This window comes from Gopherus flavomarginatus, chromosome 1 (assembly GCF_025201925.1).
Source record: "Gopherus flavomarginatus isolate rGopFla2 chromosome 1, rGopFla2.mat.asm, whole genome shotgun sequence".
Classification (NCBI taxonomy): domain Eukaryota; kingdom Metazoa; phylum Chordata; order Testudines; family Testudinidae; genus Gopherus; species Gopherus flavomarginatus.
This window is the reverse complement of record NC_066617.1, coordinates 44,951,420-44,977,450: the sequence shown is the minus strand read 5'-3', so window position 1 is coordinate 44,977,450 and position 26,031 is coordinate 44,951,420. Positions and strand designations below refer to the sequence as shown.

General features: G+C 43.0%; 1 protein-coding gene across 4 annotated transcripts in view; it reads right to left on the bottom strand.

Annotated features, from left to right (window-relative positions):
* WASL (WASP like actin nucleation promoting factor) overlaps window positions 1-25,506 on the bottom strand; it is an 85,022-nt gene extending 59,516 nt beyond the window's left edge. For 2 of the 4 annotated variants that reach the window (XM_050936246.1, XM_050936245.1), the window contains exon 1: window positions 11,043-11,301. In XM_050936246.1, the coding sequence (XP_050792203.1) occupies window positions 11,043-11,183 (141 nt within the window). In that variant the 5' untranslated portion in view covers window positions 11,184-11,301. Of the gene's footprint in view, window positions 1-11,042; window positions 11,302-24,295; window positions 24,372-25,084 lie in introns of those variants that run through there. The other 2 variants (XM_050936247.1, XM_050936248.1) reach the window with 2 other exon arrangements.
* Between the last annotated feature and the right edge of the window lie 525 nt (window positions 25,507-26,031).

Here is a 26,031-nt window from a genome sequence, read left to right as displayed (position 1 = left end):
CAAATCTATTGCCGGGATCCCCCATTGCTGTAATATGTCATGCAGAATGGTCAGCTCTATTTCCCATTGATGGTGATTGGAATTTGCGACTGAAATCGTCAGCTATGATGTGTATTCCCGGTAGGTAGGTTGCTAATAGTAGGTTGTTATGGGAGATGCACCAGTTCCATAGCTTCAGAGCTTCCATGCACAGGGAATGTGACCTGGCTCCTCCTTGCTCGTATATGTAGTACATACAGGTCATGTCTGTCATGATCTTCGTATCAGTGTCCTTGATCAGTGGGAGGAAGTGAGCGCACGCATTTCAAACTGCTCTGAGCTCGAGCAGGTTGATATGGAGACAAGAAAGAACATAATACCGTCAGGAACAGCCATACTGGGTCAGACCAAAGGTCCATCTAGCCCAGTATCTTGTCTTCCAACAGTGGCCAATGCCAAGGGAATGAACAGAGCAGGTAATCAAAGTGATCCATCTCATCACCCATTCCCAGTTTCTGGCAAAAAAGAGGCTAGGGACAGCATCCCTGCCCATCCTGGCTAATAATCATTGACACCCCTATCCTCCATGAATTTATCTAATTTTTTTAACCCATTATAGTAGTCCCATTTGCTCTGTATCATGTGACCATCAAGATGTTTTCCCCACCCTATGAGGGACGCATTGATGGTCAGGAGAAGGGATAGGGCTGACTGGGTGAACAGGATCCCTGTGCAGACATTCACTGGATCTTTCCATCAGTCTAATGATTTTCTGGGAATGGGCAACGGGGATGGATCTCTAGATGATTACCTATTCTGTTCATTCCCTCTGCAGCACCTGGCATTGGCCATGTTGGAGGACAGGATATTGGGTTAGATGGATCTTTGATTTGGTCCTGTATGGCCATTCTTATGATTGCATGACTCTGGTGGTCACTGAAAGGAGCATGCTTATAATTGTCTGTTTGGTCTACATACTGAACCAAACCATGCTTGGAGGCATCTCATGTGTAGTCTGGTATGAGCAATGACCGATTTGCCTGTGGCCACGTGCCCCAGAAGATGAAGGCAGTGCCTGGCCAAAACTTGAGAACTAGATTGTATTGTCTCTATCAACAAGGAGAGACTGACAAATCCGTGATGTGGTATGAGCGGCCTTGCTGGAATAGAGTCAAAGTTGGCTCCTATAAACTCTAGTCTTTGAACTGGTCTTAAGGTCGATTGCCTGCAGATCAACAAACACAGACACAGAAAAAGGTCCCATGTGACCTGAGTGACTTGTTGGGTCTAGGCAAAGGATCGTGCCCTGAGAAGGCAATCATCCAGGTAAGGAAAATCATGATGCTCTGAGTGCGTAGATGGGCCACCACTACCGAAAGGACCTTGGAGAATACTCTGGAGGCTGATAAGAGGCAGAAAGGGAGTACTCTGTACTGGTATGGTTCTGGTCTAGAGCGAAACTGACAAGGTCAGTGCCTCAGTATGATGCAGATGTGAAAGTATGGGTCTTGAAGGTTGAAGGTCAAGAACCAGTCTCCTCCTCCTAATGCTGGAATGATCGTTGAAAAGGTGACCATCTTGAATTTTTGCACTTATGTATGTTGAGCGCTCTGAAGTCCAGTATGGGTCTCCAGCCTCTTTTTTTTTTCAGTATCAGGAAGCAACAAGAATAGAAACTTTTGCCCCCGAGGTGCATGGGTACCAGCTCTAAAGCACCTATCCTGAGGAGATGTGCCAAGACTACTTCTATCCCTGACCTCCCTGTCAGCTCGGGGCCCCAAAACCTTGTCTTGCTGTGCCAGACACTCCTGTCTGCTCCAACACAGACCTAGGGTTTGAATTACTTTCCCCAAAACTGCAGGTTTACCTGAAAGCAGCTGACAAAAGTTTTCCTGTTTTTAACACTCAGATGCCCAACTCCCAATGGAGTCTAAACCCAAATAAGTCTGTTTTACCCTGTATAATGCTTATACACTTCTGACTCCACAGACTTCGATAACATTGGAATAAAAAAACAGCTCAGAGTACTTAATAAAAGAGAAAATGTTGGTCGACAAAATCTTATCTATTAAAGCTATCACTTTTATGCCAACACAAACAAGCACACCCTTTCTTAATATGAACCAACTTCCAGAGAAGGCTACTAAAAGTAAAATCACTATGAATGACAGCTCAAGATATATGCATTCCACTAGTGTCCTGACAGCTCGCTCAAAAGCAAACCCAATTAGTGTATATAAAAGACATAAGGATATACAAAACAAAAGTTAGCCAAACTCTTAGTTCAGTAATTAGTGTACAATAATTGCTTTGTTACTAACTGAAATTAGAGATAAGCAAGTCAGTAAATGTACATAAGGGCAATTTATAGCAAAATGTTTGAGTCTTAAGATGCCTAAACACCCTCAAAGGCCAAATTTTGAAAGGCAGCTGTGCTTTTGGAAAAAGTAGCAAAGAAAATTTAGCAGTTATAATTACATTATCGGCTGAATTCAAAAGCTATTGTGCATTGTACACTCGGAAGACAAGCCCTTTGTTTGTGGTTGTTCTTGTACAAATCTTAACAAGTTTGAAGAGAAAGTACTACAATTCCTTTTCAAGTAATATGTACTACAAATTTAAATTCTCTGTACAAACTGTGGGTTTACTTTCTGGGTTGTTTTTGAATTTTGTTACATTGTTCATTAATTCCCTCCACACTATACATCTTCACCCTAATCCTTTTGGTTGTTTTTCTTAAGATTGAGGAAGCAAGATATTAGGGAGGAGACTCAAAACCAAGTGATGAAACACAGAGAATTACCACAGGACCAGAAGTCATCCTGAACCCTCCTCACAAATTCCAGGATACTCTATAAACACCCACGGGGGAAATTTTGGACAACAAAAATTAGAGCAGAGTCCTAAAGGAAAGAGGAAGCTTAGAAAGGAAACCATGAGGTCTAATGAGAGATACTTAGAAATTGCCATCCACATCCAAGTGATAGTCCATCTGTCTAACAGCAGCCAGGATCAGGAATCAAATGGAGAATTATGAAATAACCTGCCAACAGAAGTTTTATCCAAACACTATCAGTTTCTGTTTTGCTTATACCATGAAGCATGAGGGTTGTATCATTATGCATTTATCAGACACAAATAACTATGAAAGAGTTCTAGTTTTGAATTTTGGAGTTCTGGATTTATTAATTATTTGACTCCTACTGACCTCTGTCTCAGTACTACTTTGTAACAATAAGTTAATGAGTAACTAGTTAAAATATATGTATTTATTTTAATCAATTTTAAGATTCTAGTCTTTCACAATTTTATTCCTAGATTCTTGTCATGCAAAAAAGAGTAATTATTTCTTTTGCCATTTGTTATTTTGTGTGCTTTGATACATTTCCCCCTTATTAGGCTACTCTCTAAACAGAATGCTTACTGAATGAAGTCATACCAGAATAAAAATATTTTATTGATGGGGAATAAAACTAAGGAAAATTGAAATCTTGAGATGTGGCTTGCCAAGCAATGCAATGTTCAGCTACAACAAGAGAACAGAGGCTCAGAAGCCAGGTTGGACTATTATGAAAAATAACCCATACAAATATGGGATGAAGAAAAAGATAAATTAACTTTTGAGTAATTGTAACTGTTATTCTGACAGTATTTGCCTTTTTAATCTGACATCTATTAATCACAAGCAAACATCAAAAGAGAAAGAAACCCTTTCCTCTTTTTCCCCCATACAGAAAAGTCTCTTCTTTCAGAACCCATCCCAATATCTCTATTGATGACAGCTTTTCCAGACAGCAGTTAATCATTACTTAAGACTATGAACACTATTACTGTGGAGACCTACAGGCAAAAAGCATAAAATACTGACTTGCATAAAATGATTTACCCACAGAATATGTTCACCAAGAAAGAGAGCAGCTAAACCTGTTTCGCCCCTTGTGCCCCAACACCTTTGGCAAGGGTGACATAGGAAGACATTATGTTTATAGGATTCAAGTCTTTGATTGTATAATACACATGCTTCTTTCATCCTTTAATGCAGTGGCTCTTAACCAGGGGTACACATATTCAAGAGGCTATGCAGAGGTCTTCCAGAACATACAGCAACTCATCTAGATATCTGCCTAGTTTTACAACAGGCTACATACAAAGCACTAGAGAAGTCTGTGCAAACTAAAATTTCATAAAATTACTTGTTTTATACTGCTATATACGTTACACTGAAATGTAAGTACAATATTTATATTCCAATCAATTTCATAAATATGGTAAAAATTAGAAAGTATGCAATTTTTCAGTAATAGTGTGCTGCGACACTTTTGTATTTTTATATCTGATTTTCTAAGCAAGTAGTTTTTAACTGAGGTGAAACTTGGGGTACATAAGACAAATCAGACAAGGGATACAGTAGTCTGAAAAGGTTGAGAACCACTGCTTTAATGGACTGCAACTATTCCATTTGTCAAACAGACAGTTAAGGGTTAATGCCTCTTTTACCTGTAAAGGGTTAAGAAGTTCACCTAGCCTAGCTAACACCTGACCAGAGGAACCAATAGGGAAACAAGATGTTTCAAAAGGAAGGAGGGAAGTTTCCTTTGTTTAGTCAGTTTCAGCTGGTGTGAAAAAGATCAAGGAACCAGCCTCTTATCAGAGTAGTAAGTTTTAGAAAGGGATAAATGGGTTTATGTTTATTTTCTTTGTAACTTGTCTTGGTACCATTAAGGGAATTACCAAATTTGGGTATGCTTGTGTGTATTAAGATTTTTGCCCAGGGGAACATCCTCTGTGTTTTGAATCTGTTGTCTGTGAGAGTAGCTGGTATGCTACTCTCTCCCAGAGCGTTTTCTTTTACCTTTCTTTTTTTTAATTAAAAGCCTTTTTCTTAATACCTGATTGATTTTTTCCCCTGTTTTTAGATCCAATGGGGTTGGATCTGGATCCAGCAGGAGTTGGTGGGAGAAAGGAGGGGGGATGGTTAATTTCTCCTTGTTTTAAGATCCAAGGGGTTTGGATCTGTGTTCACCAGGAAATTGGTGAAGTCTCTCAAGGCTACCCAGAGAAGAAAAGTAGTGCTTGGGGGTGGTGGCAGCGATACCAGATCTAAGCTGGTAATTAAGCTTAGAAGTGTCAATGCAGGTCCCCACATCTGTACCCTAAAGTTCAGAGTGAGGAAGGAACCTTGACACCATTGGAGAATATTCTGTTTCTTTAAAATGGAGCCAAACTTATTTTATCAATTACAGAAAAGTCAATATGTGCAGCAATTTAAAGCCACAAGCTTTCTTTGAACACAAAGAAAATGTCCACTCGTGAAACTTCTAGCTAAAATGCTAAATTATAAGATTTTTCCATATCAGGTATTAGCTTTGATACCTTTCAACACAATGTACCATCACAAAACAAAAAGCAGACTCTCTGTACTGATAGTATCAATGTGAGCCTCTGCTAACTACAACTGTTTCAGATAGGCATGCAGCTTCTCAAGCTGGTAGATCTCAAATCCTTTAAGTATCTATACATCAAAGATCAGCACTTTAAACTCTGCCTGGAAACAAAGAACGGGCCAGTATAAATTTTGGATACATTTCTCTGAAGGGAAATCACATTTTTTTTAAGCAACGCAAGATCAACAATTTGACTTAAGCACTAAGACCATGGAAACATGTTTATTTAAAAGTCTAAAACATGCATAATTATTACAACAAAAAAGAAAAAACACCTGAAGGATGCTAATAGATTCTAGAACACACGGACTGATTTTCCATCTCTATGAAATCTGTGCAGTTCTGACAGTTTCCCCACCACCATGAACGAGGTTATATTTTTCTAAACAAATATAATCTAAAAACTAGCAGCTCAGCACTAATGAGCAATACTGTAACAGCAAACTAATTTTCATATGACTGAGCACAGAAGGGGTAATATAGCAGTCAGGCTTCAATATGATTCTCATAAGTGAGTTAATACGCTTAAGCAACTTTAAAACTTCAACCTGAAAAAAAAAAGACACTCAATATACCATACTGTGTATTAGTATGTCACACATTTGATTTCTAGCCTAAGGAAAGCTTACAAACCGGAATAGTATTCCAATCAATCACATTTGCTTCCTAGGTTAACACTATATTAATTTGAGTAGTTGCACATATATTCAGGGCCGCCCGGGGGGGGCAAGAGGGGCAATTTGCCCCAGGCCCCGGGCTCCGCAGGGGCCCCCCACGAGAGTTTTTCGGGGCCCCTGGAGTGAGGTCCTTCACTTGCTCCAGGGGGCCCGGAAAACTCTTGCGGGGCCAGGCCCCAGAGCTTCTTCCGCTCCCGGTCTTTGCCGGCGGAGGGGTCCTTCTGCTCCGGGGGGAAGGACCCCCCGCCAGCGAATTACCGCCGAAGTGGGACCTGCCACTGAAGTGCAACCTGGTCTTCGGCGGTAATTCAGCAGTGGAGGGCCCTTCCGTTCCGGGATCCTCCGCCAAAGTGCCCCGAAGACCAGCGGCAAGGGTCCCCTGCCACCGAATTACCGCCGAAGAGTGGGCTGCACTTCGGCGGTGGGTCCCACTTCGGCGGTAATTCACCAGTGGAGGGCCCCCACCACAGGTCTTCGGGGCACTTCGGCGGCGGGTCCCGGAACAGAAGGAACCCCCGTCGCCGAACAGGGCCGGCTCTAGAATTTCGCTGCACGGGGGGGGTGCCCTGCCGCTTGCCGGTCCCGTGGCTCCGGTGGACCTCCCGCAGGCATGCCTGCGGATGCTCCACCGGAGCCGCGGGACCAGTGGACCCTCCGCAGGCACGCCTGCGGGAGGTCCACCGGAGCCGCCTGCCACCGATGGCCCCAGGCCCCCGGAATCCTCTGGGCGGCCCTGCATATATTGATATTATATAAACTTTGTTAAAAGAAAATCACGGTTCAATGTCAAGCATGGAAATCTAGAATTAAGGTTGACCATTCAAGAACAGGAAAATGCACTATCAGCTTCTGCAGTTTTCCAGTGCACCTGTTCATGGGCCTTCACAGCTTTCTGTAACATAATGATCAGTGAATTACAACTGTACATTGTCGTAAAAGATACAACCAACCTGAATTTAAGTTTTGTTCAGAAGTGAATTTTCCCATAACAGATACTGTTACAGCCTTCAAGGTGTCAATAACGCCACTCAGGTTTGTACTAGCAACCCAGTGCATCACAGAAATAAAATATTACACGAATTAGAAATACAACAAGCTTCCAGTTTTTACTATTCTGACCCATAAAAACCATTTGAAGTTCACTCAATTTAGGAAAGACAAGAAGCTCTGAATATAAAATACACTCAATACCTTCAACCAAACAAAAAACCCAAATTCAAAACCACACATTTTTTGCATTAAGTACAGATTTCCATTTACACTTCACTATCTACTACTCCTTTGCGCTAGTCTGAGTTTTTTTAGTTAATTCAGACTACAGCTTGAAACAAAAAAGTGCTGAGTGTTAGTGTTGCTGCTTCAATTCTACAGCCAAATAACTCCTAGGGAATATTCTCCTTTCTGAATGAAATATGAAAACAAAATTTTCAATCTGAATTTCAATGGAAATTTAGTCAGCAAGTATCACAAGTCCAAAGAGTATCAATGCATACTAATCACATTTTAGATCTGAAGTGTTATATACTTCTATATCAATTTGTGAAAGTACTGGAATCACTTCTCAATTTACTGAAATTGATGAGAGACTTCAGTGGTTAGTGGCCCTCTGATGCAACAGAAAATACAGCAGCAGTATTGGAGACAGGTCAAGAGCTTGTCACTTCCTGCATAAATGGAAGACTTTAGAAATAAATTTTAGTGGCTTTACTGTGGTAGATTACAAATTGCGCATCAGCAACATCTCAGGTGTGCAGCAATCTGCCTCACTGGTTTAATCAATTAAGAACCCGCATCTGTGCTGATTTAATCATTCATTTCTTCTAATTTAAAGAACTGATTTTTCGTATCAACATTGGGCTTTCTGCCAGAAATCAAGCTAATACAATTCATATTTCTGCAGTGACATTTAAATGGTCTACAATGCAAACTGGTAGAATAGAAATTCTTAGACTGAAAAGGTGATGAATGGTGGAATATAATGCCCAAAGGTACAGGCCAAGCTTATTGCCCAAAAATGGTCAAACCACAAGGCATATTCTGCTTCTACTGTAGGCCTAAAATCCTTCAATCCCAAATAAAGAGCCTGATTAGTGCAGACTTGGGACTAATTCCTAAATTCATCACCTCAACTTTCCCCTTCCCAAAATAGATACATGGCAATTGCTAAGTATACAAAATAATAAATTTAACTGACTAATGAAATGACTGAAGGAATCATTTAGTCTTATTTTCCCTCTAGAAGAAAAAGGTTTTGTTTGATATATACTCTTAACTATCACCTAAACTCCGCAGGAAAGACATTTGAGTAGTTTCATTTTTCTGACCCTACTGCTTCCTTTTAACAATTGAAGGAGGAAGCTAATCTGTGGTATTTCACTTAAAAAAAAGAAAACCACAAAAACCACACCACTATAGGAGGTTCATAACTTTCTTCCTCTGTTTTCAATTAACCAAAAAAAGCAACTTGGCCTTTATATAGAGAGAGGAGCTTTCTCAGATGTGGCTGTGCATATTTAGCATCATAAATAGGCTGGGCAGATTATTATTTTATTAAATAATTGACATGTCAATGTTTATTTTTAAGGATTTTTTGTTTTTGTTGATTTATATTTTCACAGTTGCAGGAAGTTATGGTGGGGCAGTCATTGAGGGGGCAGAATTATTTAACAACATGCTGAGATTCAAAAAGTTAAGGCTTGACAACAGTTAAAATAAATTGTAAGCATCACATTGCAAAATATACAAAGCAAATATCCTTAAATCAAATTCTAGTAAGTTCTCATGTAACATTTTTTTTTCTTTGCTCATCTGTACATTTCAATTATCACCTACTGAAATATTTTGTCTGGGTTTAATGTGTACAATGAAATTAACATTTACTGATAAAAATCTAATCCTTTCTAGACTGTTCACAAACCATATGCTGTTTCTATTGGCTTTTGCTGGGGGCAAGAGTGAGCAAAGGAAGAATGTCTACATATAAAAAGTCTGGCCATAACTTAGAGAAAGAGAAAACTCATGAGAACACAAAAACAGGAAATAACTTGCATTACATTCAAAGCAATACTACAAAATTCAGTGGTTTCAAACCTCATCTTGAAAAGTAGCCGTCGCTCCCTCTTCCATCCAATATTTAAAAGCAGCAAAGAATCCTGTGGCACCTTATAGACTAACAGACGACATGCATCTGAGGAAGTGGGTATTCACCCACGAAAGCTCATGCTCCAAAACGTCTGTTAGTCTATAAGGTGCCACAGGATTCTTTGCTGCTTTTACAGATCCAGACTAACACGGCTACCCTCTGATACTTGACATCCAATATTTGTTCATTAATGTACTACTATAGAGTTTTGATAAAAACCTTAACATTCCATATTAACTTTAAGGCATACAGTAACGCCTCACTTAACGTTGTAGTTATGTTCTTGAAAAATGTGACTAAGTGAAACGATGTTAAGTGAATCCAATTTCTCCATAAGAATAAATGTAAAAGGGGAGTTAGGTTCCAGGGAAATTTTTTTCACCAGACAAAAGACATTATATACATATAGAGTATAAGTTTTAAACAATTTTAAATATCAGCAATGATGATTGTGAAGCTTGGTTCGGCTGCTCCTCTTGCTGTTCTTTCCAAAGTGCCAGGGGAGAGGGTGTGTGCTCAATCCCCAGCTTTGACCCAGGCCCACCGCCACTCCACCCCCTCCCACCGAGCATGCTGCATCCTTGCACCTCTGCCCCCCAGCCTCCTGAATGTTGCAGGTGGGAAGCGTGGGGAGATAGAGGGGAGTTGCTGATCCAGCTGCCGGTGGGCAGGAGGTGCTATGGGGGGCATGAAGGGGAGTTGATAGGGGAGCTGCCAGTCCACCCTGGTTCCAAGCCCCCACAGCCACACAACATTATAAGGAATATTGCACAACTTTAAAAGTAGTTTGTTCTCTAACAGATCAGTGACATAACAACGAAACAATGTTAACTAATGACTAATGACGTTAATGACGACTAAGCGAGGAGTTACTGTATATTTTAAATTTAAGTTGGTCAGTACAAAGCCTGGCTCTAAAGGACACAATTTACTTGTCTGACACATAAAGGGTTCAATTTTACTGGCATAACTAGTCTAACACAAATTCCTTGAGAAGTTAGCAAAAAGACACTCTTTATTGAAGGCTATGTACATGGAAAATTTTAAGTTTCAGCTGTTTTTCCTACAATTCTGTCTAAAAATCTCTCCCTTTAAAAAAAAGATAGGAAAGGTATTTTTCCATATTTATAGAATTCAAACAGCTACGCTAAAGTTCCCTTAGTTTTTCAAAACACGAGAAAAAAAATCTCACTTTTTGGGTTTGGCTAGGTATAGAAGTTTCTACACAAAAGGACATTTTAACATTATGACCACGTGAAAATATATTTTAATGTTAAAAAATGGAAAACCTATGAGGAATATTTCTCACTTTTGACCATGAGCCTTGACATAACCTTCTAGCTTTAGACTGGCCATATCAAAACCATAGAAGATCCACCAACCACACTGTCCAGCAAATGTATATGAAACAAGAAACCTAAATAAACATTAAGGGCCTTAGTCTGCACAACAGAAGAACACTAAGATCTTTTGATATAGAGCGTAAGAATAAAGGTCTCACTGGAATGGGAGTAGAACTGTTAAGAAATGTTGACAGGATGTTATGCTTATTAGTGTATAATGCCATCACAATCTTTAAGAGGAATCTAGCATGCGTTCTTAGCCCTACTTTATCCTTGTAAAATCTGAAACAAAGTGAATCTGCCATTAGGGCCTGAAACTCTGCAAACTGAAATAACTTTCCTGGTTACAGTGACCCAAGATGCAAAAAAAAAAAAGCAAAAAAAAAAACAAAACAAAAAGAAAACACCCCAGAATAAGCTCGAAGGAACTGAGTGGTCCAAGAGAAGCTTTCATCACCTTTTTCAGGACCATATTAATATTCCACAGCACATCTCTTCTTCTTGGTAATCTATCGATCCGATAAGCAACAATAGATGATTTGTCGGTCTCATGGTGTGCCCTCTGATGGCTATACAGGTTAATTCTAGAGGTGCACATTTGGCTGCAGATGGTGCATGGGAAGTTCGCGGTCAATGGGTTGTGCGCTGCTGGTGCTCTGTGACGTCATTCGTGTGCCTCTTGTAGACACTGGCAGAGGTCTTCCTCAAAGGCGATGTATTTCTGACTGTTGCACACCACTGTGTTCTGTAGCTGGCGGCATCCTCAAGGTCCCTGGGTTTGATACTGCTGTACTGCAGATTGGCTTTGATGGTGTCCTTGTAACGTTTTCGTGGATGACCTATATGCCGGATGCCCTGGGAGAGCTCACCATAGAGAAGCTGGCGGGGGATTCTGTTGGCATCCCTGCGGCTGACATGACCGGTCTGATGTAGCTGTGCCTTCAGGATCATCATTTCGATGCTTGTCATCTGGGCTCTCTCAAGGACCTCAAGATTGGGCACTTTGTCTTGCCAGCGGATCTTCATGATGTTGCGGAAGTAACACATGTGGAATGCTTCAAGCTGCTTGATGTGACGCCTATATAGTGTCCATGTTTCACACCCATACAAAAGAGATGAAAGAACCGCAGCTCTGTACACAAGCAGTTTTGCTGACATCCGGATGTTGTGGTGGTTTAAAACTTTGACACGCAGACAGCCAAGTGCCTGGCTTGCTTTGGATATTCGTGCGTTGATCTCATTATCCAGTGATCCGTCACTGGATATGACACTACCCATCACAAGAAGCTTTTTAATAGGAGATTCAATGTGACATGGGGCTGCAGAAAAAAAAGTCACCTGCCATTACTTCACTCATGAAAGGTTGAGCTAGCAGCCACACATACTTAAGTGAGACTCAGTCAGGCTGTGTGAGACAAGTAAGGGGGTCATACAGGAGTGGTAAAGTACAAACAGTCCTACTCCCCTTGACCCTCCTGGTACACTGCTTCCAAATGTCAACAAACAAAATCACAGCCCAGGTTGGAGTCTCAGGTCCACTTAGTCTGCTTTGCAGTGTTTGACTAGTGCACAGTAAACATAAAATGGACAAACTGAGAATTCCCTCTATCCCAAGGTAGTAACACCTTCTACCATCCGTGACTAGCTATAAGATCCCAATAATGACTTGAACTCCGTTATGCAATGCCTCTTTAACCTCTTATCTGGACTACAGCAATGCAACATATGAGGTTACGAAGCCATCAGCCTTTAGGAAACTATAGCTAGGACATCTGCAGTGTCTTTTAAGCAACACAGGATACTGCTCCTGCAAGTACATCAAACCTGTCCTTCCCTTCTACACTGGTTTCTTACAGAAAATCAAGTTCAAAGTCTTAGCCCTGATCTTCCAGACACTGAAGTGTCATGGCTTGGGATAGCTAAAAGAACCCTTAATACACGGGAACGAGGACAGTGATCAACAACTCAGTTTCTCAGGTGGAAAGGAACATTCTACCATAAAGCTAACGCTCATCTGTGCAGAGCTTTCTCAAGAGCTGCTCCAAGACTGTGAAATCAACTCCTGCATGAACTAAGGTAGGATTATAAAAGTCACTTTCCACTTCAAGTGCAAGGCACACTTCTTTGACCATGAAAGCTTATGCTCAAATAAAATTGTTAGTCTCTAAGATGCCACAACTACTCCTGTTCTTTTTTCCTTGACCTGATTTTTCTATCCAACAAATAGCAGCATGTACATTTTAAAAATCTACCAAACCTACCAAAAGAAAACTATATTGCATACACAATTCTCCTGCTAGCAGGGGTGGCTCCAGGCACCAGCGCAGCAAGCGCATGCCTGGGGCGGCGTGCCAGTCACCGTGAGGGCGGCAGTCCGGCAGCGTTCGATGGCATACCTGTGAGGTGTCCACCGACCCCGCGGCTTCGGTACGGGACCGGCAGATCACCCACAGAGATGCCGCCAAATCTGCGTGACCAGTGGACCACTTGGCATGAGTGCTGCCAAAGGCCACCTGACTGCCGTGCATGGGGCGGCAAAAAACAGAGCGGACTCTGCCTACTAGGGAGAGAATGAAAGAAAAACACATGTGAATGATGTTAGTCCCATCACTTAATGCACTATTTGAAGCCACTCAGATGCTATGGCAAGGAGGGATGTTCTAGAATAGCATATAGAATAGACAGGGGAGCCCTCTACAGACAAAAGTGGCATAGCCATTATCCACTGGGGGAAAATCTGATCTGTTTCTCTCTGACTCAGGAACCACTTGCAAGGATTTATCATGAACCAATTCAGCTTCTCTGATACCTGTTATAGTTCAGGGAAACTGCACCAGTATTTCTTCCCACAACCATGATCAGCCCCTAAGTTTCTCAGCCATTGCACTTCTTGGGAAGAGAACCACGTCACTCCCACTCTTAACTGGGAGTTTTCCAGGCCACACATTTCTCTGCCCATACTGTGTTATTCCCAGCAAATCCGACCCATTGAACAGGCCAGCATCTGTACTTTGCTCTCTCCAGAGGCTATCAACAGTGTAATTGCCCACAGTTATAAGTAAGGCTATGATTACGTCATGGAGATCACAGAACCTGTGACTTCCAGAGCCCTCCGTGACATTTTCTGTCCTGTGGCTGGAGCTATCAGCAGTCAGCCCTGCAGCTCTTGGCCACTGCTGGCAGTGGGCCCCCAGCAGCTCCTAGCCAGGCAGCAGGGGACCCCGGAGCTCCCAGCGACAGCAGGTGGTGAGGGGCCCCTCTGCAGCACTGCAGCTGTTGCATGTGTGTAGGGGAACAAGGGGACCCCAGAGACACCAGCTGCTGGGGAAGGGGGAGGCGAGAGAGGATCCCAGAGCCCCCAACCACTGTGGGTGCTGGACCCTTCTCCCTCCCCATTTTGTCAGGGATCTTTTTAGGTCATGGGCTTCCATGAATTTTTGTTTATTGCCTGTGACTTGTCCCTTATTTTTACCAAAAAAAATCCCTGACAAAATCTGAGCCTCAGTTATAAGCTTCCACATAGCTCTTTCTAAACAAGCACATTTATTCTTAAGGTGAAAGCATTACAAAAAAACCTTTAAAACAAGTAAAGAACTTGTATGAATGCTAATAAGCTTACCAGAGACCACCCCCCAATTCCAACAAGGTCCCCAGTAAGGGTCAGTCCTGAAAACCCCACCAGCAGGTTTTTCTGTGGTTACAAGTTCATAACAGATTTAACTCAGAGCAAGCATACCCATACATAGGTTAGTCTTTCCTTTATTCAGCCTTCACTTATGATTTTCAGGTTCTGGGAATGGGTAATCAGTAAACAATGGTCCTTTCCTCAGGGGACAGCATCAAAAGATTGGTTTTCACCTACTATTAGATACTTCCCAAGAAATCCACTTCACACATATTATCCCAAAAAAAACCATTCTTGTCTGCCACATTGTTCAATATAGTCCTCTGATTTTCCAGTCCCACAATAATACAGAACCTTTGCACTGGACTCCAAAGATACTTCAACTTAATTCAATAAGGGTTTTCAAGGGTATTGACATCTGTCACACTAATGTCCTTCTTCATTGTCAAGAATATAGCAACAAGGAATGTTTTGTGACACAGATCTGCAGAGCTTCCTGATCCAGTAGGCAAGAACTGGTAAATTCCTTGTAATGTAAAAACAAAGTGTTTCAGCTGGAGATTCCAGATCTCCGAAGGTCATTAAACCATACAGGACTACCCTCATCTCTAGAAGTTTATGTGCAACTGCTATTTTTGGAGAAATCAAGTTATCTGGGTGTGGTGTCCCTCAGTGTTGGCCCCCATATATCAAGTTGGATGCATATGTGCTTGAATCAATTTGGATGTCCATTCCCAACTGTCAGACGTCCTGAACTGATAGTAGGACATTATCCACGTGTTTGCAAGAGTACCTGTCATGCTGGCTTTCACTGGGATTTAATGTTCCACTCTGGCTACCTCACAAGGAGACATGCCATGTACATTAAGAAGAGTCATGATCTTTAGACCCAACTTTTAAAGCATGGTCTGACCAGTCATTTGTTGACTCATGCTCACCCTTTTTACCAGCCTAGCAATATTCTGGATCCTGTCATGGGGAAGAACATGGAGTTCACCTACGTCTAGCAGGACTCCTATATACTCCAATTGTTTGCTTATTGCAAGGTAAGACTTTAGGTAGTTTAGAATGAATATAAGACACCACCAACACGACAGTGATGATACAGATTAACCTTTGGCAGACTTCAAAGTGGTGCCCCTGATCAGACAATAATCCAAAGAAGAAAATGCATGAAAGCTGCAGGTACAAAGCACAGCCTTTGCCTTTTCTCCCATGGAGGAAAAAATAGATGAGTGAGATAAGAGCCCAATAAATCGGAGTGTGACTTCTGGCTCCTTTTCAAAAGGCAAAGAAGCCACTACTTGTTTCCCAAATTTTCCCACAGTGCAAGGCAGATCATCAATCTCTCTGGACTTCTTGGTGAAACCCCAAAGCTTGAAGCCAAGTGCTCTGTGAGCATAGTCAGCTGCCTTCCATATACACACATGCATTAAATGCTGCCTGTACCCAACATGGAGCCAAGTCTTTTTTTTTTTTTTTTTAAGTTTTCAAACATTTCTCTTGGGGAAGAAAATGGAGCAGAGTAAAGGCCTTCATACTAAAGTGCACCAGGCTATAAAGCCCTAGTAGTCTATGATGCAGGGGGCTGCAGATTCAGTCCAGCTTCTTCCCTTTAAATTCCAGTGGTGCGTCTCAGGATTCTGGGATGCACTACCATGAGCGTGGCTGATCTTTTCTCTAGACACCAACACTTCCAAACTCTTGTGGGGAAGGTGGGAGATTTATCTAGCAGCCTTCAAAAAGAGGTACACACTTTTTGACCACTTCAAGAGATCAGCGGAAGTTTAAAGAGGTCTGTAAGCTAATACAAAAGAGAGTGCAAGAGCTCTGCAGACCTACTGGATGGCAATACCCAGACCAGAAACCTCTTACTGGATATGTCTACACAGCAATGTAAGCCTAAGGTTAGTGGGACTCAAGTCAGGGAACCCCGGGCTTGAAAATCTACACAGCATTTTAACTCTAGTTTAAGGATTTTCTGACCCATTCTTAAACCTGGTGTCCATATTGCAGTGCACAGACGTGAGTCAAACAAAATAACTATCCCAGAGAGACTAGTGCCCGCCACCACTCCAATGTTGACACTCTAGCCCTATCAATGTGTTGCACTATGGGAAAAAGTCTACTGCCCACCCTGTTTCATAACTTTGATGGCCCTACCGATGGGACTCAGGTGCCCCTAAGGAACACATGAGTACATAAAATGCTTAATTAGCTACTTTGATGGCTGCCTCGGTAGAATGACTGCTTTTTACTAAAATGACATTCACCTCTAAACATAGAAAGGAAAATGCCCATGTGCACCTGACTTTGAAGATAATAAGGACATCAATCTTTAGAGCTGTCCAACTATTAAAATGAAACTTTGCAATCTTTAATTTTTAAAATGGAATGTTCAATTAAGGTGTTTTTGTTTGGCTTTTTTATTTACTATTGTCTGTTTTGAAGTTTGTAAAATAAAGGTCTCAGAAGAAAAAGCATACACACACCCCCCCAATGGCCAAACAGTAAAGTGCAACCCCAGGCCTTGGGATGCAGTGTGCTCCAGAGTTGCCCAGGGTATCCCTTTTCTCTGCCCATACCGCACTCTAGGAGGCAGGGATAAGGAATTCCAGAGGGGCTGTGGGAAATTTTGGGGGCTGGTTCCCCCTCACCGCCATCACAGTACACTCTGCCCAGCCGCCTCTACACATGCAGACCAGAGACGGCAGGGGAGCCTGGCAACAAGGGACAGAGCCCAGTTTCTCATATTTCCACTTTTCCCACACCAGCGACTCACACCCAGTCCTGTCCAGAGTCTGTCCATATTCCTTTCAGATGATCAGAAGGGCATACAAGGGTGATACACTCTGGGTCTACACCAAAAGATATATTCACCTAAACACGCTGTGACACATATGGCGCTCCTATGAAATATTTTATGAATAGCATGTGCTGACCTGGTATTGGGATGTTTACTGTCTGAAATATACTGGTTTAGTTTACTAGCAGGCTGTAAGGAAAACAAGCAGAAAGGATGAAGAAAAAGCTAAGGATAAGCTACCCCTTAGCAAACACTTGAGGGTCGTTATGGGACAACAACAGAGCCACTGGCTCCAAGGAGCTTGACTCAGCCTCCCATTGAGCCTACAGACCCGGTTTTGACAAACTGAGCCAAAACTTCAGGAACTGACAAGAGGGTCTCCGTCTCAGAAAAGGAGATATTTGGGGAAAGCCTAGTTCCACAAGGGTGTCTGAAGAAGTGAGGCCTGCCAATGCTACCATAACAAGATGGTAGGGCATTAGATAAAACAGAAGTATAGTTAGACTATTTATTGTTTTAAAATCTTTTCCTTACAAGTACTTTGTTTCTACTATTAAAATTAATACTTTGGTTTAAAAAAGGCTGCTTGTTCACTGTATTCACTATTCACAATGGGAAGAAATGCAAGTACGGAACTTGCTGGGTAAGCAAGACTGATGCACCAGGGCCTGGGCTCCAGTACCCTGTGTAAGAATGGGAGAATTGTGGTATTTCATCCCAGGAAAGGTAAAGTCACAAGGATAGAAACCTGGGGGATGTACCCCAACTGACCAAAAAGAGAACAGATGCAGCCAGCCCTGAAACTGTGAAACATGGAAGCAGCTACATGTGTCAGTTACTTAGGTCTCCCTCGTTTTCTGTTTCCTCCTGGTTTGCAGGAGCAATTTCAGAACTTTTCCTACGTCAAAGACAGTTATGACATTGGCAAGAGTAAAAAGGCAAAACTGACAAGATGACTGTCAGATTCAATGCACTGCTCCAGCACTATGGGTGGAAATGCACCACATAATTTATAGAGCCCCAGAGACTAATCAGGAATGGGGCCCCACTATATTAGGTGTTGTATTACCATGAAAACAGAGTGCTCATGTTCCTCTGAATGCTTGTAAGAATGAAGATTAGAAGCAAAGTATCAATACTAGCTTGCTTGAGTTTAAACTATGTTGAAGCCACTTCCAGGTATCTGAAGATATGGAATATCAGAGAGAAGAAAGAACTTAAATGCTTCAAATTATTTTATGATTAGCACTTAGTACTTTAACATTAAATACTGCACTGATATGAGAGAGCTGAGAAAAGGTGTCACAAATGTACATATTAAACAATCATTCTAGCTTCATGACTACAGCTGGATGGAGAAAGAATTCTGTTTCAGTATGTCAAAATAGGGTTTAGTTCTGCTTTGGAACAAAACTCAAATTTCAGAATTCTCTGCAAAAAGGAGTGGAATCCCTGCTCCAGAGCAGTGAACCCTGGAAGTCCTGGCTTCAGGGCAGCTCTGGCTCCCTAGCAGCCCATAATATATGTTGCTGAGGAGCCCTTTCCAGAGGGATGAAGAGGGAAGAGAAACTGTCAGGAAATTAGACAGGTTTTGAAATCTGCCTGGCAGGCAGTGTTCCATCAGAAGTTCAGTCAAATGTAACAGCATCTATGATTTTAAATCAACAGATTATAACAAAATAATGTTATCTGAATTATTCCAACTAGCTCTAATGATCCAAACAGTTATATATTGTTGCTCTCATTCCTCCCATGTAATTTTAACGGTATTAACTTTTCATTTAAGGCACATAAGAATTGTGATTTTGAAATTGTCAGTATTAATTTATAATGAAGTTTCTTTTCTGCAGACTGTTGATTTCTATTTGGACAGAATATGAAGAAAGTGTAAGGTGCTTTAATGCCTTGTAATAAACTCTTGAATGCACAGCTTCAATCTATTAGCAAGTTTTGAAATATATGTAGGAAGGGCCCTACATATTCTATGGCTGTGGAGTAAGCACAGAACCCACACCTGCAGCTGAGAGAGAAGAACTTAAGGTATTATTTTAAAAGGCTTTTAGTTCTTTTGGTTGCAAAGGAAATCTTACAAACACAAACTGAACATAAGCCCATGGAGAGTTGTCTTAGAGTTTGACCAGACAGCACAAAACAACTATAAGGGTTCTTAATTACACAATTCATCTCAATGGGTTGTTAACTCTGAAATCTACGGTCAATTTAAATATTTGTTAACTATAAATTGGCTAGGAAGGTTGTGGAATCTCCATCATTGGAGATTTTTAAGAGCAGGTTCAGCAAACACCTGTCAGAGATGGTCTAGATCAGGGGTTCTCAACCTTTTTCTGAGCCCCCCCCCCCCCCCCCCCGCATATGCTATAAAAACTCCATGGCCCACCTGCGTCACAACAACGCTTTTTCTGCATATCAAAGTCAGCCTTCTAGACCCAAGTGGGAGACAGTGTCTCTTCTGCGCTGCTGCCCTACTCTGGAAGGTAAAGTTGCAGTTCAAGACATACAGCCTAACACACTGTAGCCCCAACTTTTGGATCAATCTCCCCCAAACACACACACACACACACCCCACCCCCACACATCCCTTTCTTACAGGCTTGTGAATAAATGCACTTAATTTCAGTAGTAATGTTTATGACTTGCCTTGCTAACCTTTATTAATCTCTGCCTAGGATCACCAAAATGTCTTCCATCAAGCCCAACTGTGACTTTAGAAGATAGGTGATAATCAGTAAACTGAATTTATAACAAAGCCATAGACAGGAAGTCACTAAAGACTAGCTAAAATACAATATATAAATAAAAACCATAACAGTAGCTTTGTCTGAAAGACAAAAAACCAAGATTAGCAATATTCACTAAAAAAAGATGATCAGTTCAGAGCAAAAATAAGCTTTAAATCTATTGTTAAAATGATAAGTTGAACAAGCGCGTAGTAAAGTTACCTAGCAGTGCAATTTTATGTTTCCATTTGTTAAATGGACACATGAATCTAGGTGAACGCAATATTGTTAGCATGAACTCATCAGGTAGTCTCAACTGTTGTGGCGGCACACAGGGAGGGCAAATGTGATGGCGTGCAAACAAGGACCAAAAGCAACTTTGTTTCAGCACCCTGAATTGCCCTTGGAAGCAAACAAAAAGCCAACATAGTATGCCAAGCACAAACACTAAACAAGCAGGCAGTCACATTTGGTACAGCTGAAGCTCCCAAATAATCTCAAACGTAGGTCTATTAAGAGAGTATGATGACAGTCTAACCTGAAAGGCTATGACCACTTCTTTCATAAAAGCCATTAATATAATGCCAGTTTCTAACAAAACAGGTATTTTTATAGATCAAAACCACTAGAAGTAATCAGACCACATGAGAACCTTTAAACCAAACTCTCAATGACAGGAAAACTCATTTGTTGTTAATAATGGGGCAGACATTGCCATGATCATCCTCTTTAGATGCTTATCTGAACAAGATCTGCTCTCTTGAATGGACTGAGATTCCTCTACCTTACTGTCATCCATCCTCTGTCACGCACCAATAGTGTCTGGGCTGGGTCCAATAAAAGACAAACCTGCTTGCAATCCGCATACCCACTGTTCTGAAGCCAAAATCACCTTGCTATATCTCCTTACTGGTCAACAATACATGTTGAGTAACAAGACAGGTAGCAGAATGTGCTAAGTGTAAGAGCACTTACAAAGACATCTTCCAAGATGACAAAGCCACACTAGGCCATACCATCCTGAAAGGGTCAACATTACCAAATTTACCAACAAATCTAAGACCTCAGCATGGACACTCTACCTTTAACACTTGGAAGAGATAATCAACAAAAAGCCATCTTTGTGTCTATGCTAGCATAGGATGAAACCCTCCAGGTGACACCACACATCACTTTCTCTAATAAATCTGTCCCAAAGAGGACTGTTAGACCTTTACAGCTGAAAGTTTAGCACAAGAGTTAATATCAAACAATGATAATGAGGACCCAGATAACAAACCCACATATTTCAGATGCCAGCACCATGTTCTCCCCAGCAGAGGGAGTATTTAAGGGCTTGTCTGCACAGTGCTGCAAGCTTCTTGCTCAGGGGTGTGAAAAGAATCTCCTGAGCACAGCAAGTTTTAGAAGCGCCAATGTAGACAGTGCACCAGCACTGGAATCCACACTCCCAGCACTGGTAGCTATGCCCCTCATGGAAGTTTAAAAAAAAAAAGTGCCAGGAGAGCTCTCTCCCAGTGCTCTGCTGCGAATATACAAGGCACGTTAAAATGCTTTAACACTGCCAGTGTAGATTAGCCCTAAAGCTATTACTAATATAAAGAGTGTTTAGCGTGGCACTGACATTCCCCACTAGCAATGCACGCCCATACCTCTTAGTTTGATTTTACTAGCTGTGTAAACAGTAATAGCTTTGAAGTCTGACAGAACATCCAGTACAACCTATTAGTGAGCTAAACTGGTAAAAACAGATTAGTGACATATGTCCCATCTAGACTTGGACCTGCACACAAACGCATGTGCACAGTCAACCCAATCTAAATCCAAGTGATCTCAGGTCCCAAGAAGTTAGGTTAACTTGTCATAATGAGAAATACTTGATTGTTTCCAGAAAATGGCAAGTGCTCACCACCTAGAAAAGTGAAGGAATATCATGTATGTTACAGAGAAGAAAGCGTTGTATGCTATGCTGATGCACTTTAAATACTCTGATGCTGAAGCCTGTCAGGTAACCAGTACTCTAGCCTCTGCCTTATGTTTCATCTGTCAGATAAATGCATAGCACAACAATTTGAGAGGATGATACAGGAGACAGCATTAAGGATGATGGTTGTGGAATACTGGATGGTCCTTATGCATCCAGAGCACTACACTCAAGATGTCCAAAGACTAATCCAGAAGACTCAATAGGCAGACTTTATTTACACGTCCCTACAACAATAATTAAGGTGTACCTAATTGCAAACTGGAGTGTGCTGTGTGGTTAGTACAGTTAGTTGGGAATTTTTAGATGAAACATTTTTTCATCAGAAAATGCTGATTTGCAAAACCAAATTCTGCGGAAATGTATGGTTTTGACAATTTTTTGGTCAAAAATGTCTTGCAGATCCAGGATGGAATTTCTGGTCAAAACCAGCAAAAAAAAACAAGCATGCCGAGCTTAATGGTTAGGGAACTCAATTTGGTGTGGGAAACCAAGTTCAAGTGCCTGCTCTGCCTAATTTAGAGCAGGAGACCCAGATTCAATTCCCTATTATCCAAAGTCAGTGCCATAACCACTGGACTATTGGCTATTCCAGAGTGGGGTGTGATTTTTTTTTCTACAAAAAAAAATTTAGGCCTAATTTTCATTCTGCTACAGAACAAAACCAAATGCTAAAACCTCAATTGTTTTTGCAAAATGGAACTCTTGTTTTCTAGGCAGCCCTACTATTCAGACCATAATAAAAGCATAATCTTTCCTGAATTCCTAAAAATCTTCAACCAATTTAAAAAATAACCAAGATTCAGAGTATGCCACAAATATGCATAGAATCTAAGAAAAGATGGGATACATCCAGTGTTATTTGGCCACCATGGTTTAAAAAGTCATACCAAAAGAGCTGCCATCTGCACGGACATCCTGACACTACCAAATAACTATCTCTGTTTCAGTTTCCTTGTCTGCAAAATGTGAATAGTGGTGTTTACCTCAGAAGTTGTTTAATTCATCAGTGTTTATAATGAGTTGCAAGTGCCTCAGAGAAAGCATTGTAGGAGAGCAAAGTAATGGCGAATAATAATTAAAAAAACCTACTACTACTATATGGAGATATTCCTATCTCATAGAACTGGAAGGGACCTTGAAAGGTCAAGTTCAGTGCCCTGCCTTCACTAGCAGGACCAAGTACTGTCCCTGACAGGTCCCCCCCGCCCCCAATCCCTAAATGGGCCCCTCAAGGATTGAGCTCACAACCCTGGGTTTAGCAGGCCAATGCTCAAACCACTGAGCTATCTCTTCTCCCTAAAAAATGTTAGAAAGTCTTCAGTGTAGTAGAATGGCTTGTAAACCCAACAATTCTTCCCAGGAGGTCTCTCTTCAAAGAAAAAAATTAAAAAAAGAATAATTTGTATGCCTTTTTTTTTTTAAGAGCCAAGCCACTAAATTTTCTTCTGCAATCAAGCATATATGAATTCACTGATCTAACCAAATCTTATTTCTAGACCTTTGAAGTATGCATAGGCTTAATTGACTATAGTGCAAGTGAGTGAGTAGCTCAGGTAATTTGGGTGAAGCTGGCCCTAAGTTTACCCTAAAAATCTTCTCTTGTCTTTTCTCTTCCTTTTCATGTTTTATGACTACACATTTTGAACCATCTAAACACCTAGAATAAGGTAATAGTAATTTAATTACTATAATTTTATGGAGTCTGTCTACATGCAAATATTGCATACCTCCTTTCAATCACCATATTTTCCATACCTCCCTTACAATTTAGAAAGCAGTCAGTTTGATCAGACCTCACTTAAACTGTGTAACCTTTGTGACTTCTGCTAAGACTTGTGCATGATACCCTATTTAAAATTAAGCATTAAATTACAATATAACCCATACATACAATAAAAATATATTATAAAAATATTAGGTGCCTATTACTGATGATCTAGACACATGGCATACAAAGAATAGTATCAAGTCAATGTACTGTACAATGCTATAGCCTATCAATGAGTTTTATACCACATTAATAAGGGATGATTCTGAAAACCTCCAAAAATTATGAGGAGTCTTCCATAGATCCGATTCCTCTTTGGCAAAGATCTGCACAGTAATCTTTCCATTTTTGCAGCCTCAAAGCAGCTTATCCTCTAACTTTAGAATATAAGATGTCATCTAGAAGACCTGAAACTAATTAAGGTGGCTAGGACCAGGTCTAAGAATGGCTTTTAAAATCTTTTTATTGTATTTTTTTTCCCTGCAAGGATGAACAGCAGCAACAAAGTTACTGCATTTGCAAGTTTGAATCCATTGTTTAGGCTAACAAACTCAGGTGGACAGACAAGCTAAAATCAAGTTAGACCCAGCTCTGCTAAGAGCTTTCCTGTAGTTTTGTGAATTCTGCTTTGTCCTACTACAGGTGCATTCTGGCCAGATTTGTTCAACCTTGTCAACTGATTAAACTTTTCTACCGGATGCCGCAATAGCTCTATTGTTGACTAGCTCCCACACCAAGTCATAGATTAGCTGCACCGCACACTGGGCAAGCCCTGGTCACACATACCTACAGAAGTACTCAGCAGCAGGTAGAGGGAGAGGGGAGGAGGAACTGAGCTGCCAACAGCATTCCGAGAGCAGCCGCTGAAAAAGCAGGTTTGAGCAGATCTGCACCACCCAGGCCAGTGTAACGAATACTCCTGCCCCTTTCCCATAATGACATTCCCATCTCCTCAGCAGTTGGGAGTCCCTCAATCTGGCCCAGCTCCCGAGTCCTCCAGAACCAGCAAGCGTAGACGCTGGCTCCATTGCGCATGGCAGCATCCCAGGAGCCAACAAGGGGGGGAGAGGGCGAGGCCTGGCGGAGAATTTCGGGGAAACAAGCCCTCCGGGCGCTGCTCGGGGGAAGCAGAGCAGCGGCATTTCCTACTTCAAGAGTCCAGGGAGCGGCAGGAAGCGCCCGGTCACCTGCGGCCGGCACCTCCGCAGCGCAGAGCGCTAGGAGGCGGGTAGCGCCGGCGGCCGCCCCTCGCCCCAGCTTCATTCATTCCTCACGCCCCTTGCCCCGCGGGAGGCAGGAAGCCCCTGCTCGGGAGCGAGCTGTCCCGGTGCCTCCTCGGGCCAGTTCCCTGGGACACGGGAGAGCACCCGGGGAAAGGCCGCGGCAGGGAACTGCCCCCACCCAGCGCAGGGAGCCCGCCAGGCAGGGCCGGGCCCCCCTCGGGGCGGATGAATGAACCCACCCGAGCCCCTGGCCCCCCGCACTGCGCTCGGCTCCTCCCCAGGGGCTGCTGCCCCTGCCCCTGCCCCTGCCCCTGCCCCGGGCCGCTCCCTGCCCTCGCCGCCCGGGGCTCACCACGCATTTCTTGCCCAGGAAGCCGAAGAGGTTCTCGTTCTCCTGCGGGGTGAGGAGCAGCGAGCCCACATTGCAGACCCTCCGCGGCGGCGGGGGCTGCTGCTGGCTGTTGCTCATGGCCGGGGCCGGCCGCCGGGGCCCCGCGGTGCTCTCGCAACTCGCCGTCCGCGTCCCCTGGCCCAGCGGCCTCACAGCGGCTGCATAGCGGCGTCTCCTCTCCTCTGGGGGCAGCTGGCGGCGCCCGGCAGCCCAGGGGCGGGGCGGGGCAGCACCGGCTCCCGCTGCCCGATCGCCCCCACCTCCTCGGACCAGCACTAAACTTCCAACTTCTCCCCGGCTCCCACGGCCGCACAATCCAACATGGCAGCGGGGGCGGGCGAGACCACACGGCACCGGAGCAAGAGGGGAGGCCGGGACTTGCGCCGCCGCTGCCGCCACACGCTGACGGAGCCCGGCCCCGCCTGCAGCCCTTGTGCTGGGCCGCGCTTTGCTGGCTGGGAGCTGGGTCAGCTAGTGAGCAGCGCCGCCCTCACCTTCCCCTTAAATACCTGCCCCGCCGCCGCCTGGTCCGACCTGCTCTGCCTGTGCGGCAGGCGGGCGAGCGAGCAAGCGCGGCGGAGCCGAGAGGGGCCTGGGCTCTTGCCTCAGGGACTAAGGCACTTGCAGGGATGCAAATAGGCTGGGGGGGAGCCTGCTGCTGCTGCTGCTGCTGCTGCTGCTGCTGCTGCTCTACTAATTCCTGGATGGGTGCACAGATGGTGGGGTAGCTTGGTTTGGTATTGGCGGGGAGTGGGGAGTCTGCTGCTGCTCTACTAATGCCTGGGTGGGAGCACAGATGGTGGGGTAGCTTGGTTTGGTAATGGCGGAGAGGGTAGAGCCCTGATTTCTGAGTGGCCTCTGGGTGCCAGGGGATGGGGGAGCCTGGGTTGAGAGTCACTAGGGGATGA